General features: G+C 41.9%; 1 protein-coding gene across 9 annotated transcripts in view; it reads left to right on the plus strand.

Moving 5' to 3' along the window:
• The window catches only part of RBMS3 (RNA binding motif single stranded interacting protein 3), a gene marked incomplete at its 3' end in the record, with an annotated part of 736799 nt that overhangs the window by 260883 nt on the left and 460272 nt on the right, over positions 1-15644 (plus strand). Inside the window, exon 1 of one of the 9 annotated variants that reach the window (XM_083468283.1) lies at positions 7184-8175. The exons of 5 other annotated variants lie outside the window; for them this stretch is intronic. In XM_083468283.1, the coding sequence (XP_083324409.1) occupies positions 8101-8175 (75 nt within the window). In that variant the 5' untranslated portion in view covers positions 7184-8100. Of the gene's footprint in view, positions 1-7183; positions 8176-8404; positions 8444-15644 lie in introns of those variants that run through there. 3 more of the 9 variants (XM_083468282.1, XM_083468285.1, XM_083468284.1) reach the window with 3 other exon arrangements.

The following is a 15644-nucleotide window of genomic DNA, read 5'->3' on the forward strand; positions in this document are numbered from 1 at the left end:
TGTCCTCTCATGTTGTATCACAGTGTGGTACGTTGGCTTGACAGCCACGGACAGAAAGTCTTTACAGAGGGTGGTGAACGCAGTACATGATATCATGGGCTGTCCCCTGAGCCCGCTAGATGACATCGCAAGGGATCATTGCCTTAGGAGGGCGAGAAAAATTCTCAGGAACGATTCACATCCCAGCCAGCACCTCTTTAATCTTCTACCCTCGGGTAGGAGATCTAGAAGTATACTGTAATCAGTCGTATCAACACCATGGAAACTTTCGAAAATGTATAAAAATGTGTCAAATAATTGTTGGAGATGCGGAGACTCAGGAACTTTCTACCATGTGTGGTGGATATGTAGGAAAATACAGGTATTCTGGGAGAGTATCCATGCAGAATGCTAAAGATATCTTTCAACAAAAAACAGAGGCCTATCTCCTGGGAATAACAGATTTGGATATTCCGCAAAAAAGGAAGGGTATCTTTTTATATGCGACAGCGGCAGCAAGAGTTCTGATCGCGGCAAAATGGAAGAGTAATGAAATCCCCTCTACAATATTGGATCCAAAAGCTGACAGAATATGCCGAATTAGACGGTTTATCAGAAAAAATAAAGAATAAATCAAAACGGGAATTTGTTTCAAAATGGGAGGTTTTCAAAGAATATTTGAAAAATAAATATAGTATAAATTCTGTAGCAGCATTCGAGGAACTTCAGTAATAGTTGCAAGGTAGATATAAGAAATTAGATATATTAGAGAAGAAGAAGAGTTTGGATTTGATATCCCGCTTTATCACTACCCGAAGGAGGCTCAAAGCGGCTAACATTCTCCTTTCCCTTCCTCCCCCACAACAAACACTCTGAGAGATGAGTGGGGCAGAGAGCCTTCAAGAAGTGTGACTAGCCCAAGGTCACCCAGCAGCTGCATGTGGAGGAGCGGAGACGTGAACCCGGTTCCCCAGATTACAAATCCAGCGCTCTTAACCACTACACCACACTGGCTCTCGAAAAGAAAAAGTTTAATTATGAAAAAATGTGTATTGGCAATAAGTAATATGAAATCGAAATATGGAATAGACGGGAGGTTGGGTCTTTAGTGTTAAGACCAATATATGTTTTATTGTTTGTTAAGAAAATTATGTGTCTATGGTTATACCTGTGTGTAATTTGGTATGTGTGTTTTTCTTTTTTCTTATTGTATCAATAATTTTAAAAAAATAATAAAAAGAGATTGAGTGTTTGTTTGTTTGGGAGGGAGACTCGGTTAGTTTCATTGTACCCAGGTTGTACATTGACAATAAAGGTATTATTATTTTAGTGCCTCTTTCTGCTAGATCTAGAAGTTGTTGAGCTACAACTCCCTCTGTCTGTGACCATTGGCCAGGCTGGCAGGGGCTGATTGGAGTTGGAGTCTAAAAACATGGAAGTTCCCTGCCCCTGTGTTAGATGAAAGATCTATTCTACCCAAACTCAGATGGATTCCCAGCTACCAAGAGCACATCCATTCATGAAGCATCAGGAGATCATCCTGGGACTATTAGCCAACCATCTGCTGTACAAATAACCTTCTCCAAGGCACCATAACACAAATGACTTGAAACCTGCTGCCTTGAATAAGTCCTCTGCTTGCTTTAGTATACTTTGATCCTAAGTCTTAGACTAAATACATTTTGGTTTCTTTTTTATTAGCCTTAAGTTTCCAAAACTTTATGGCACACTTGTGTCACATTTTCCAGCATTTTCTCACAGCTGTAAGTTTTGGAAACACAGAGAGTACTCCTTAACGTTTTGCAGCGACGGACGCTGTTCATTCAATGAGGCTTTAACTAGTTAAACAGTGTCCTAAAGTTACAGATAGGTAGCCGTGTTGGTCTGCCATAGTCAAAATAAAAAAATTCCTTTCAGTAGCACTTTAAAGACCAACTAAGTTAGTTCTTGGTACAGTGGTACCTCGCAAGACGAATGCCTCGCAAGACAAAAAACTCGCTAGACGAAAGGTTTTTCCGTTTTCGATTTGCCTCGCAAGACGAATTTCCCTATGGGCTTGTTTCGCAAGACGAAAACGTCTCGCGACTTTGTTTCCTTTGTCTAAAAACAAAGACATGTTTTGTTTATAAAGTTAATTTATTTTCCCTTCAATTTTTGAACTGCTCTTTACAGTATGTGTGACTTTAAAGAGCAGTTAATAAACTGTTGTTGTACCAAATTTGGCTTTGTTTGGACTTATTTTGACCATAGGAACGCATTAATTGATTTTCAATGCATTCCTATGGGATTTCGTGATTCGCAAGACGAAAAATTCGCTAGACAACAAAACTTGCGGAACGAATTAATTTCGTCTTGCGGGGCACCACTGTATGAGCTTTCGTGTGCATGCACACTTCTTCAGATACCAATGTCCTAAAGATTACTTTTCAGTGTCCTAAAGATTACTTTTCAAAGTAAATAATGGCAAAGCAATCGCCTGACAACAAACTCACCAAACATGACAGGCTGTAATTTTAAGAGGGAGACGAAGTGATACTAAAGCTCTCCGTCGAACCTGAAAATATTAGCTAAACAAGTTGGATCTGTAACAAAATGTTGCTGTGTGGAGTATTCCCCCCCCCCCAATAGTCTGTACTTCTGGAAGCCTTGTGATTTCCCCCAACCCCACAGATACTTAGCTATTGTGTGTAGATGGTGCCATTTTGGTTACATAAGGTATGGTACTTGGGAGAAGCATTCACTATTACTATAGAGGGGATTTAGATATTTGTGAACCAGTGTACAGTATTCCAGTGCAGGGGTCAGCAGACTTTTTCAGCAGGGGGCTGGTCCACTGTCCCTCAGACCTTGGGGGGGGGGCTATATTTTGAAAAAGAAAAGAAAATAATTCCTATGCCCCACAAATAATCCAGAGATACATTTTAAATAAAAGGACACATTCTACTCATGTAAAAACACGCTGATTCCCGGACCGTCCATGGGCCAGATTTAGAAGGCGACGGGGCCGGATCCAGCCCCCAGGCCTTAGTTTGCCTACCCATGTTCTAGTGCCATCATTTTTAGATCCACAGATCACCAGTAGTCATCAGAGCATTCATTAGAAATGCAGGCACCATATTGTTATATTATCAGTTTAATCAATGTTATTTATTGTATATTGATATTTTGGATTATCACCTTATCATATATCATATCATATCATATTTTAGTGTAGTAAATTACACGATACTTCAATAATAGAGAGCCAGTGTGGTGTAGTGGTTAAGAGCGGTAGTCTCGTAATCTGGGAAACCGGATTCGCGTTTCCGCTCCTCCACATGCAGCTGCTGGGTGACCTTGGGCCAGTCACACTTCTCTGAAGTCTCTCAGCCCCACTCACCTCACAGAGTGTTTGTTGTGGGGGAGGAAGGGAAAGGAGAATGTTAGCCGCTTTGAGACTCCTTAAAGGGAGTGAAAGGTGGGATATCAAATCCAAACTCTTCTTCTTCTTAATACTTTCCCTTTTTACATTTGGTTAGCTTAGTACAATAACAGCAGACTGGCAATGTGATGCAGAGTATGATGTTTGCTTGCCCATATCACGTGCAGGCATGTGCCCACAAACCAAAACACAGCTGGCATGTCTAATTTTAGCCCTATCCAGCCTTGACAAGTGTCCCCTAAAAAGAAAAAAAGGAAAAAAAGATTCCCTTCCCCCTCCCTTTAACAATTTGCTTGATAATATAGCAGCTGACAACAGTCCAACTGGGGTATTACACATGCTTTAAATAAAAACAAAAGAAACCACTGCTGCAGTGCTGTTTTATTTTCTTTTTATATACAAATCTCAGTCAGCAAAGCTGAAGATAGATCTATGAATGGAGTGGCAGTGTAAAGGAGTCTGTACACACATAGCCTGTGTACAGACAATAGATATTTCCATGGACTTGAGATGTGGCATTGGTAAAAAATATTGTTGCTCACTGCACACATTATTATTTTGTTGTTGTACATCATTGTTCCTGGTAAAACTTGTTTGCAGGTTTTTGCAGCTCTAATATGTATAATTGGTTTTATTAACTGTTTAGTGTGGCACTTACTGGATAGTGCTTATGATAAGTAATATAGCGTCTCCTTTTTTCTCTCACGCTGTGATGTCTGACTCAGTTTTATAAGTATTTGGGGTTTAATAATAATATGTAATAAACATGATATTGAAGGATAGGTGAATATTTTCAGACATGCTCATTTGGCCCTTTAAAAGGGTTGGGGATGAAAAAGTTTCCTTCCAGAGTGAAATTGAGTAGACCAGAAGCTTCTTGCATCTACACTAGTCAGTTCCAATACCGTACTAGTTTGTGTGGGATTAGTGGAAGTGTTTGTTTGCAACAATCTTTTCCTGTTGACAGCAACTGAAGGGGTTGGGTATAGGTAAAGGTAAAAGATAAAGGACCCCTGGGCAGTTAAGTCCAGTCAAAGGCAACTGTGGGGTTGTAGCACTCATCTTACTTTCAGGCTGAGGGAGCCGGCGTTTGTCCACAGGCAGCTTTCTGGGTCGTGTGGCCAGCATGACTAAACTGCTTCTGGCGCAACAGGACACTGTGACAGAAACCAGAGCGCACAGAAACATCATTTACCTTCCCACCACAGTGGTACCTATTTATCTACTTGCACTGGCGTTCTTTCGAACTGCTAGGTTGGTAGGAGCTGGGACAGAGCTCACCCTGTCACAGAGATTCAAACCATCAAACTTCTGATCGGCAAGCCCAAGAGGCTCAGTGGTTTAGACCACATCACCACCCACATTTGGTACAGCGCATCACTGTGCATGGAAATACAATTCTCATATACACCCCACAGTCAGTGAGACAGTGCACAAACTATCAGGTATGGAGAGCAAGTTTTGCTACAGCTGAGTTCTCCTAAGTGTAGGGCTTTCTTTTATTAAGTGTGTATCCAATCATGTCGTTTTAGCTGTGTAGCTGCAGTTCGTACTCTCTTGTATTGGACACTCACAATAGCAGAGAATGATGGAGCGTTGAGAACTAGCTCTGATAAATAGAGATGTGTGAGGAATAAATTAAGAACCCAACAGCCCCATTCCGTTCATGGCTATTCAGGCATAAGTCCAACTGATTGCAGTGGGATTTACAATCTAGCAATTATGTTTAGGGTTGCTTCATCATATTTCTGCCCAGGTTCCCAAAGTATGTTGCAGGGTTGACCATATATCAGGCTCGATGCAGACTAAGTCAGATGCTTCAATTCCATTCTAAGGATGTAAGATAGTGATGAAATCAGTGTGACTTAAGTTTGTCAACAGGATGTAAAGGGGACTAGCTGGATTCAATCCAGTGTAGTATAATATAGAATTACCTTCTTGGTTTACAGGAGTGTAACCATTTACATGCTTGCTTGGAAATAGCTAGCACTGAACTTGAACCACCTCAAACACAGTGTTGTTCTATACATGCCTACTCATAAGTAAATCTTGCTGAATTCAGAATGGCAGAGCATGTTTTCCTGCCAGATTCTCCCATGAAGACACTGGCTGAATCATACCCAGCAGGTTTGATAGAAAAAACATCCTGCAAAACTGGACATGTTGCGATAAGGAAGGTCAGAAGAGGATGCACTGGAAAATGCAGGGTAACAATTACTTGGTGCAACATCATATATCCTCTCTGCACACAAATCAGAATGGAATCCTCAAGAAACAACTGGAGTTGTCTAACCTTCCTGCAAACTTTGTGCAAAGAAATCTGGATGAAGGCTCAGGAAACAGACCACCTGGATGCAACCCTTTGCATGCAAATTCTTTCTAAGGTTGGGATCCACTTGCAGGGATTGAATTTAGTGGAACTTATTTTCAAGCAAATACGTAGCTGTCAAGTGTCCCTTATTTGAAGGGACAGTCCCTTATTCCAGTGCCATGTCCCGCTGCTGTCCCTTATTGATGGATGTCCCTTAAATGTCCCTTAAATGATGTCCCTTAAATTTCAAAGGAAGCAGCTCCTCTCCCTCCCTCCCTGCCGGCCAGGGAGGAGGGAAGCTCAAATTGTGTTGCTTGGCTGTGTTGCTCACCCAATAAGAAGTCTAAGAACGACTGGGGGGTGGAGCTTCCATGCCTTGTGTGTGGCTAGTTAATGCAAGCTGAGGGTTTTTTTGAATGCTGGACGCCATTTTGTTGCACGTGCTGCTGCAAACTTTGCAGTACAAAGCCAGGCCGGGGAGCCATCTTAAGTTGAGGCTGCATAGGCCTTGTGGTGCATGTGATTCAGATTCTATTCAGTTGAACTTCTGGTTACAAAGTTGGTTGGACAGTGTTCTTGAAGCTACCAGCATGAGTTTGACCAGACTGCCGGAGGACAGGAAGACTGGAGTACCTGGAACAGGTGAGGCTGCAGGTCCCTTATTTTGGCTGCTGGCTCCTTTTCAAGGCTGCTGGTCCCTTATTTTCAAATCTGTAAGTTGACAGCTATGCAAATAGGCATAGGATCAGACTCTTCAATTTCACAAGCCAGCAACATCCTGAGTCAGTGACCCAAACGCTACTCCCAGCAATCCACACCTGAAGTATATGGCTCACTATTTGGCTAAGCCAGGCTGCAATGGATATATTGTAGATCTCGAAAAGTTCACCCAAAGTGGGAGTGACTGGTTTTTAATTTTGAACCTCCTAAAAGAAACACACAGTCTTGCCAAAGCATCTCTCCAGGAGCCGTTTTCAGCCCTGAATGCCTGCTTCCCATTCTTTCGCCTCTTTTGGAGCGACTTTCCTGATGCGTGTTGTGCTTTAGCGTGCGCTTTTTGGGTGGGGGGAATAATACTAATTAAAAATCCCGCAGCCCCTTTTCTTGGAGATGCTGCAACGGTCCTCCTTAGGGGAACCCTCTCTCCAGCTTTCAAAATACAGGCAAAACCCTCAACCCCGTCTTGAGGTGCTTCGCCAGTGCCTTGGGTAGTAGTGGCAGCGGCAAGTATTGTTATTTAAAGAGACAGGCAGGCTTTCCCCCTCCTCCTTTCCCTGGCTTGACTTTGCTTCTGAAGCGGCAGCTACCGTGCTGCTGCTGCTGCTGTTTTCACGGGTAACTTTGAGAAGAGTCTGCAAACAGGGGAGAAGGCTGAGAAATGCGATCGCTGAGCGCCCCCACCTCCTTTCCTCCTCCTCCTCTTCCTCCTCCTTTCCCTCGGTTTTAGCAGCAGCAGCAGCAGCGTTGCTGTAAAAGCGCTCTGCTCTCTGCGATAGCCAGCAGAGGGAAGCGGGGCTTTGCTTGCAGCAGGGGCTGGAGCGAGCCTTCTTGGAGGAAATACTGCAGCCTTCTGGACTGCGTCTGCTTCTCGAGGGAGAGGCTGGCCGTGGAGTTCCACCCACCGGCTGGAGGGAAAGAAGGAGGGGTGGGGGTTTGAATGAAAGGCAAGGCGAGACCTTAAACACCATGCCGCTCCGCAAGGGAGGCAGCAGCAACTAGGCTCTCGCAAGCCAAGGCGCCTTTTTTTTTTCCTTTTCCCCTTTTTCTTTTTCTTCCCCCGTTCTCCCCCCCAACAAACAAAAAAACCCCGCTCCCCGCCCCCTTTTTGGCAAAAAAAGAGGGGGTAAAAAAAGGTGGAAGGAGAAGGATCTGCGAGGACGCTGATCTGCAGAGATCCAGAGTTTTTAACCCGGTCTTCCTGATTTCTCCAACCGGAATCCCCCCTCCCCCCCCGCGCACCTTTTTCCAGACACTTGGCAATTGACATTACTTCAAGCCAAAGCGGGTGGGAGGCAGGAAAACCCTGCTGTGTGGGGAGGAGGGGTGGAAAGAAGAGCGCAACAATATATTTACATCTCTCTAGCTATAAATTCTTCCTTCTGCAATTTTTCCCCTTCTTCATTTTTAATTATTATTTTTTTAAAACACAAAAACCTTTCCCCCCACCTTTTTTTTTCTTTCTTTTTTTGCTTCTTGCTGTGTTTGGAACTAGCGAGCGGTTTAGAAGGCAAGGAAGTCTGGACACAAAAAAAGAAAAGAAAAGAAAAAAGAGCGCCTCTCACCAGTCATCCGTACTGTCAGGAATAGTGGGGTTTTAAGCGGAAGAAAGGCCTGAGGCTCCAGTCTTGTCAACGAGTTTCCCTGCATCGGAGATAAAGATTCCAGCTACATGGGCAAACGCTTGGAACAGCAACCAATGTACCCTCAGTACACTTACTATTACCCTCATTATCTCCAAACCAAGGTACGTGGTGGGTGTACTTGCTAGCAGGACTTCCTGGGGCTCTCCAGCAGCGTCGATATGATACCATTAGGCACTTAGTGGATGATGGATAGTTGATTGGCGTAAATTACAGGCATGCTTCCTTCCTTCCTTCCTTCCTCTCTCCCTCTCTCTGTCTCTCTCTCTTTGAATCATGAAGGAGTAGAACTAATGCCCAACAAATGCAGCCAAAGGAGAGAAAACATTATTATTATTAATAGTAGCAATGACAGTCAATGGAACTAGCAAGGTCAGAATGGATTTAACAGTCTGCTGTGTGTTAAAAGCAAGAAAAGAAGAGGGGGGGAAGGTTTTGTTCAGCCGAGATCTTTTTATTTGCGCTTGTGGGTGGGAGCGAAGGGGTGTACGTGTGTGTGTGTGTGTGTGTGTGTGTGTAGACACACACATTATTTTAATTAAAATGAACCAGCAGTACCCAGGTAGCACCCTCATTACGCGACAGGAACTGTCTGGATAGTGTCAGCCCTGCGCCTGGTGGGTTTAAGGGGACTTTGGAAGGTGATCTGAGCTTGTGTGCGTTTGGAGTGGTAAAAGCATTTTTTTGCTGTTAGGAGAGGCATTGTGGGCACTCCCAACTTTTAATTTGACACACATGTGAAAGCCCGGCCGGGGTTAAGGGAGGGCAGAGAGATGACCTAATAAAATCCTTGGGAGTTTTTGTGCTTGCCGGTCTGAGGTTCTATTAAACATTGATAATGGGATGAGCATGCACTGTGTTGTATTTGAAAGGTTTGCAAATAAGTGCTCGCTACTTATAAATAGAAAGCAGGAACCCTGGTTTAGGTGTCTTTCTCAATTTGTGTTTTACGTGTGTGTGTGTGTGTGTGCGCGCGCGCACACATCAAATAGCAAGTCCGGCCTTTATCTGCTAGTAAAACTGAACTGCACCCCACCACAAAATGAATTAAATAGTGCATTGTAGATATTTTTTCTATTGCTGCTGCATAGTTCTATTCCCGGTAACCTATATTATTAGTGAACTTTCCAAAATACGGCTATGCCTCTCACCCTCCCACACATGCTTGCAAACATGAATCATTTTTATGCCATCTTTTGAAAAATTACTACCTCGAAGTTTGACCTTAGAATTGCTGATTAACATACGTGAACGCTTTTCCGGGAGATTACAAACTTGTAATACGTTTGATGAGTTGAAACACATGGGGTGCAGTGCTTTTTTTGGGGGGGTGACTGAGCGTTCGGTGCTTTTGGTTCTGGGTGTGGCAAGATCATCACGGTTTTCTGTTGCTGTGTTCACTTTTACCACTTCTGGAATCACTTTTCAGTTTGGATTTATCGTTTGACCTCTCAGGATATGAAATGACCAGTCCATGAGCAACAAGCGTGTAGTTAGGTATCTGACACTCACAAGGATGTGTGTGATGAGAACCTTTTTCGTTTCTAACCTGGGTACCACTAATTTGGTATACTGCAGTACTTGGGGAATCTTTGTGCCACATCAAGCCCTTTTTGAACAATTGTTGTCACTTTTTCTCCTTCTTCTCAAGGTCGATTCAAATTGCATTTTACCTCTGTGACGATTTGGTATATATTGCTGCTACTACTGCTGCTGCTGCTTCAGCAGAAGCCTGTAGCTAGCTTGACTGCTATACAGTATTGTCTATAGTTTTAACTGTTTGGAGGAATGGGGATGAGACACATGGCATTCCTCAAAACCTGGCAAGCGAAGGACAGGGAACAATTTATAGGGATTTTGTTGTTGTTTTTGAAAGAACAATAGCTTCAAGTACTTGATGAGGCATTCCATGCCTTTTACTGATGTAGCTTAAATGAAGCCACTCTTGCTGTTCTGGAACTCCTTGTTTCTACTTTGCAAAATACGCTTTGGGGAAAGCCTAACCTTGTGGATGGGTCAAAAATAATAACAGCCATTTATTTGTACAGGGACATTTTTTTTTAAAAGGGCTCTCTTAAAGTATACCTTGAGGATGCCAATATTCTTCCAAAGCATTTGGCATTAAAAAAAATGGTTAGAGGCATTAAAATGTGGATTAACAATAGAGCATATAACACTGTATAAATGAATATTATTTTTTAAAACATGCTTTTTTCTTCTTTATTGCTGTTGAATTAGGTGGGTACATTCATAAATATAGACATTGTTACAAGCTGTTCAGGGTTCTAGTGAAAACATCTGAACACAGAGCGTTAAGTTTTCTTTTACTTCATGTGTGTTAGTAGCTACACACATGTGTTTGTTCATGAACGCACACAAACAAAAGCCAAACAAATGTACATAATGGATATACAATACAATGAATACACATACATGTTTCTGCGATTTTAAAGCAGTGCGGACAGGCAATGTCTGGCTATCTTTTCCTTGAAGCTATTCATCAGATTATGAGACTTTTTAAAAAAATAGAGCAATCATTTCTGTCAGACTAATATTTTGGTAACCAAATAACTGTAAAAGTGATCATTATCACAGAAATAGATAATAATATATTGCCAAATTACTTCATCCATACCAGGAATATCACTATTAATATTGAGGGAACTCAACAAAATGATATAATCAGAATGTGCACCGATATGAACTCCCATTTGAAAATCAATACATAGGTTAGTGGCAGTGCAGTTATTAGAAATTACAGAGAGCTGCAAGATATTAATGTGTAACACATGAAGCACTCATAATGTGGCTTGCCTTTTTCAATACAGTATATCTTCGATGTTTTCCTCCAGGTTTTTTATTTATTTAATCTTTTCACACTTTGAAAGCTGCCATTATAAACATACTTGCAAGTGCATAAGCCCCACTGACCACAGTGGGGCTTACTTCCAAGTAAACATGAATAAGGTTGCACTGCACATTTACAGTGTTAATGGGCACTGGCTCTGTTGTTTTTAAAGTATTCTTATATGGTGCCCAGATGAAATGTTGACTTCAGGATTTGTTACAAAATTAATGTCTGCCTTTTTCTACACACGTAAGCCATTGTTATCAGATGGGTCACCTATCCTACACATTCTGCAGAATACGGAATGCATGCAGTTGGGTTTGAGTTCCTGAAATAAAATGTTTTGTGTTAGAATATAAATGTTAAGTTTGGGCAAACTCAGCCTAATCGGATATAAAGATCATGTGTTTTTTTCAAAAATTTATCTCCTTTCCACACGTTAATGAAAATGCCATGTAATTTCTTCTTTCTGATGGGGAATTGTCCATGCTAATTTAGATTGAAATTATAGCAGCATTGTAGACAAATCTTCATCCCCAGACTAGTTATTTCAGGCATGCTATGAATCTAAGTCCATCCAAACACATTTTGCTGCCATAGTAAAATAGAATATATGGCCTTAAACTGCAAAATCATATTTTAAAAGGGATTCATGCTCGTCACACAAAAACAGGATGATTTACTGTTTGCTTGGAACTCATGCTAAAAATATATATGTTATTGCTGTGGGTTATGTGGTGTTAACATAATTAATAAAATTAAGGGATTGTTTAGCTGTGTAGCACAAATCATGGCTAACAATGAGAAGAAAGAGGTGTCCCTTCTGTTTGGTGGCTTGTGTTCGAAATGAAAGGATTTGACATTTATATATTGGAAACAATTCTAGCAAAGCTCGTTATTGGAGTTGAATCCGTTCTGTTTTCTTCACTTGGGAGTAACTATTTTCAGCAGTGTGGTAAATCAGCAGTGGTGTTTCAGTTCATAGTTATCTGTGAATGGTTATTGGCTTAATAATTTGAAGCCTGGATGAAACACTGCCCATTAGTATAGTCCTGCTCACCTGTACATTCAGATCAGCTGTGTTGGGTTTTCAGTTCTAGCCTATTGTCTGCTTTGGGGAAATTTTGACTCTTGTCTTAAGTCACATGGCGTTTCGTTGCGCTTTCGGATGAAACAACTGCAACTTCAGAAAGAAGCTGTGTGCAATACAGTGAAACAAATGTACAGGTTGTAATCATGTCATGGGAACAAATTTAATGAAAAGATGTTATTTCAATGATGCGTATGTGGATATGAAATGTATGCAGCATTGAGATTTTATTTCTTTGGGACCCTAAGGCTCTGAAAAGCAACCCCAATAGGCACGTGAGCAGCAAATGGGAGATAGAGATTGCTTTGTATATCACTGCTGATAATTTTTGTGTGGCTACTTTTGCTTATCCCTAAATCACCTCCAGTAGCTATGAGTTTATAGGAGGGAGATCACCAGAAATGTGTGTATAATTGTGAGAAAAGTAAAAGGTGTTTTTCCCAAAACAGGTTGCTTTTTTAAAAAGCATTTTTAAGTCACTGTTTTACATAAAATGAACTCCCCCTTGTGCAAACTTGCAAGAGCTCCCCACTTTTAAGAACAATAAGAATCATGCACCATTAAAAAAATATACCACAAAACTAACCACCCTCCTGCTTTCTTTCCCCCCATCTAACTAATCAAGTGCTCGTTTCTCAGTTTACTGCATTTCCCCCTGTTTTGGCCATCTGGCTTTACCAAATGCCTTGAGGAGAGACTTCCAGATACTAAGATGCCTGACAAAGCTCCCCCCCCCCTCTTCTGACTGGTAGTGTTCAGCTAGTGTGTTGGTGCCTGGTGTGAAGTAGGGGTCAGGTGTAAGGAGTATTTCATCAACCGCACACTGATTTCAGGCTGCATTTCAAACCATCTGCAGCTTGGATAGCCGCCAGGGCTCAAAAGTCTTGCTGGAGCTTATAGTGCCAAAGTAGAGGCAAATGTGTGCAAATAGAGAGAAATGCATTTCCAGGAATGAAGTTGGTATTCACTTAAGTCCTTGTTTGGGTTGATAAATGGTAGCATTTCTGTCTCCCTCTCTTCTCCCCACCTCCCACCCCTCTCAATGTCTCGCAAAGCTGCCAGAGCCGGAACCTTTTATTAAAATACATGGATAATAATGGATTGACCTTTGATTGTAGTAAAGTTTTTGGATTAACATCCAGCCTTGGCACAATGCCATCATTTTTGATATGGAATAGGAAAGCATGAAATTTGTTTCCCTTAGAAACTGAGAAATGCAGACTGGTCCAACATAATTTTCGCATACTTACTGGTTTAAAATTATTTCTGTTGATACCAAGGGCACGGCATGTTTGAATCATGTTTTGATGATTCTTTCATGTTCTTGTGCACAAGAAGCTGCATTTACCCCTCGCCTCCAAACCCCAGTCAACTTTATACTCCTATGCCTGCCATAGGGCTGTGCTTTATAAAACCCGCAAATGGTTTTGCCCCCTGAAAAAAAGATGCACGTGTACACATTTGCCAAATCAGGCCTCGAAGTTCAGAGGATAAAGATCTTGCTAAAGCAAATACCCAGTATTAATATTTGTTGATGCATAGCAGCATATTACACATAGCATAGTTAAAAAGTCAACAGCCGTTTTAATTCCAAGAATGTGCCCTGATTTGCATGAAAGTCAGATGAGGGCAGCTGTCTAGAAAGAGCACCTTGGGTTCACTTTGGGTCTCATTGTAACAGGCAATGGACAACCTTAACTTTGTAATGATAGGATGTCTTCTAGTCTAACTTTGCGTGACTCGTACAGTGGTACCTCGGGTTAAGTACTTAATTCGTTCTGGAGGTCCGTACTTAACCTGAAACTGTTCTTAACCTGAAGCATCACTTTACCTAATGGGGCCTCCCGCTGCTGCCGCGCTGCCGGAGCACGATTTCTATTCTCATCCTGAAGCAAAGTTCTTAACCTGAAGCACTATTTCTGGGTTAGCAGAGTCTGTAACCTGAATCGTATGTAACCTGAAGCGTATGTAACCCAAGGTACCACTGTACTTCTGGAAGGGAGTTTCAAGTTCATACACAACCCCGATCTAAGGTATCTGAAGTCCATCATGGGAAAATACAAGTAGTCATTCCAAAGAGGTACACAAAGCTGTGAATGTGCTTTAAGCTCTCTTTTGTGGCTAGTCGATGACGCAGCTACTGGCTGGCTGTTCCATTGCCTCCTGTTGGTGGAACCAAGCATCTTACGCCTCTTTTTCTAGGGTAGGATGCTTCCATCTCAAGCAATAGTTATGGGGTTCTTTTTTCCTCTAGTAACAGAAACTCTAGGAGCTTCCAGCTTATTTGCCCATTTATAGTCTTCTCTGACTTGTAGCAGCTCTCTAAGGCAGCTGATGCTCTCCAGATGTTGGTTAGATTCAGCAAGCATGACTTGTGGTCAAGTACGATAGGTGTCCTATTGCAACATCCACTATGGGCACCACCTTGGCTGTATCCCGGCTCTAGGGTCTTGCCACAAAGTTTTTTCACATTACCTGCTACTTGAGGTGTTAGTGGATAGAAGAAACCAGGATCTTCTCCATCGCAAGTATACAGAAGGTCCCAGGGATGTTCACGTGAGCACACGCAGTAGGATGAAGAGGCAGCAGCAGTGGTAGCAAGTGGTGGAAGGAGAGAAAATGTACTTGGTTTCAGGTGTTGCTCTGATATACTGCAGTCACATACACTTTAAAAAACACATGCGTTCAAGATTGTAGGCCTAGTTCTGTGGAGCTCATTTGTGGCTGAGAATAGACATATCCCCTCCCTGCTGAACTTCAGGCACTTGGTGAAGACTTTTTTTATTTGAGCAGGTATTTAAAGATGGGTTTTCTAATTTTAGTTAATTTTAACCGAACGTATCTTTTGTGACCTCATTGTACACTACTGAGACTGCTGTATTAAGTGGTACATACATTGCAGAAGCAATTAGATAACTAAATACAGTAGACCCTCCGGATACACACTTAATTCATTCTGGGGGTCTGTATGTACCCCGAAAAGTCCACATTTAGAGGTGCCGCTTCTGCGCACATGCGCAGTGTAATAGAGCGCTTCTGCGCATGCGCGAAATGCGCTTCTGGGCATGCGCACACGTTCGCAACCCGAAAGTTACATTACCTGAAGGTAACGTAACGTGGGGGTCCACTGTAACAGAATTCAACACGTGCTCATGGTGTGTTCATAACCTCATACACATCTGTCTTCTTTCCAAGTTATCACAAATTGATACTCCATTTCAAACAACAACAACAACAACTGGTGTCCGCCCTGTCACACCCACCCCACCCCATGATGAAAACACTGCTAATGGTTATAGGGGTAAATAATAGCAAAAGTTTTGCCAGAATTTGCTGAGTTTTTAAAAACCCTTTTTGTTTTCTAAGAGTTCTCATAAGCTGCAGCTGTGTGCGATTAAATGCAGTAATATCAAAAGCATGTGTGAATTAGGGCTATTGTAATATACCAATAAGATGCAGATATGGAAGAGAGACATTTGTCCTATTTTGGAAGAGAGACAGTTATCCTATATTGTCATTATGTCTGTGGTAGGTTTATTTATTTATATATTCTGTCCTTATGTTGAAGTGTGTGTGTGTGTGTGTGTGTGTGTGTGTGTGTGTGTGTGTGTGTGTGTAGGTTCCAGTTTCTACTT

This window comes from Podarcis liolepis, assembly GCF_965112155.1.
Source record: "Podarcis liolepis genome assembly, chromosome: 12".
NCBI lineage: Eukaryota > Metazoa > Chordata > Lepidosauria > Squamata > Lacertidae > Podarcis > Podarcis liolepis.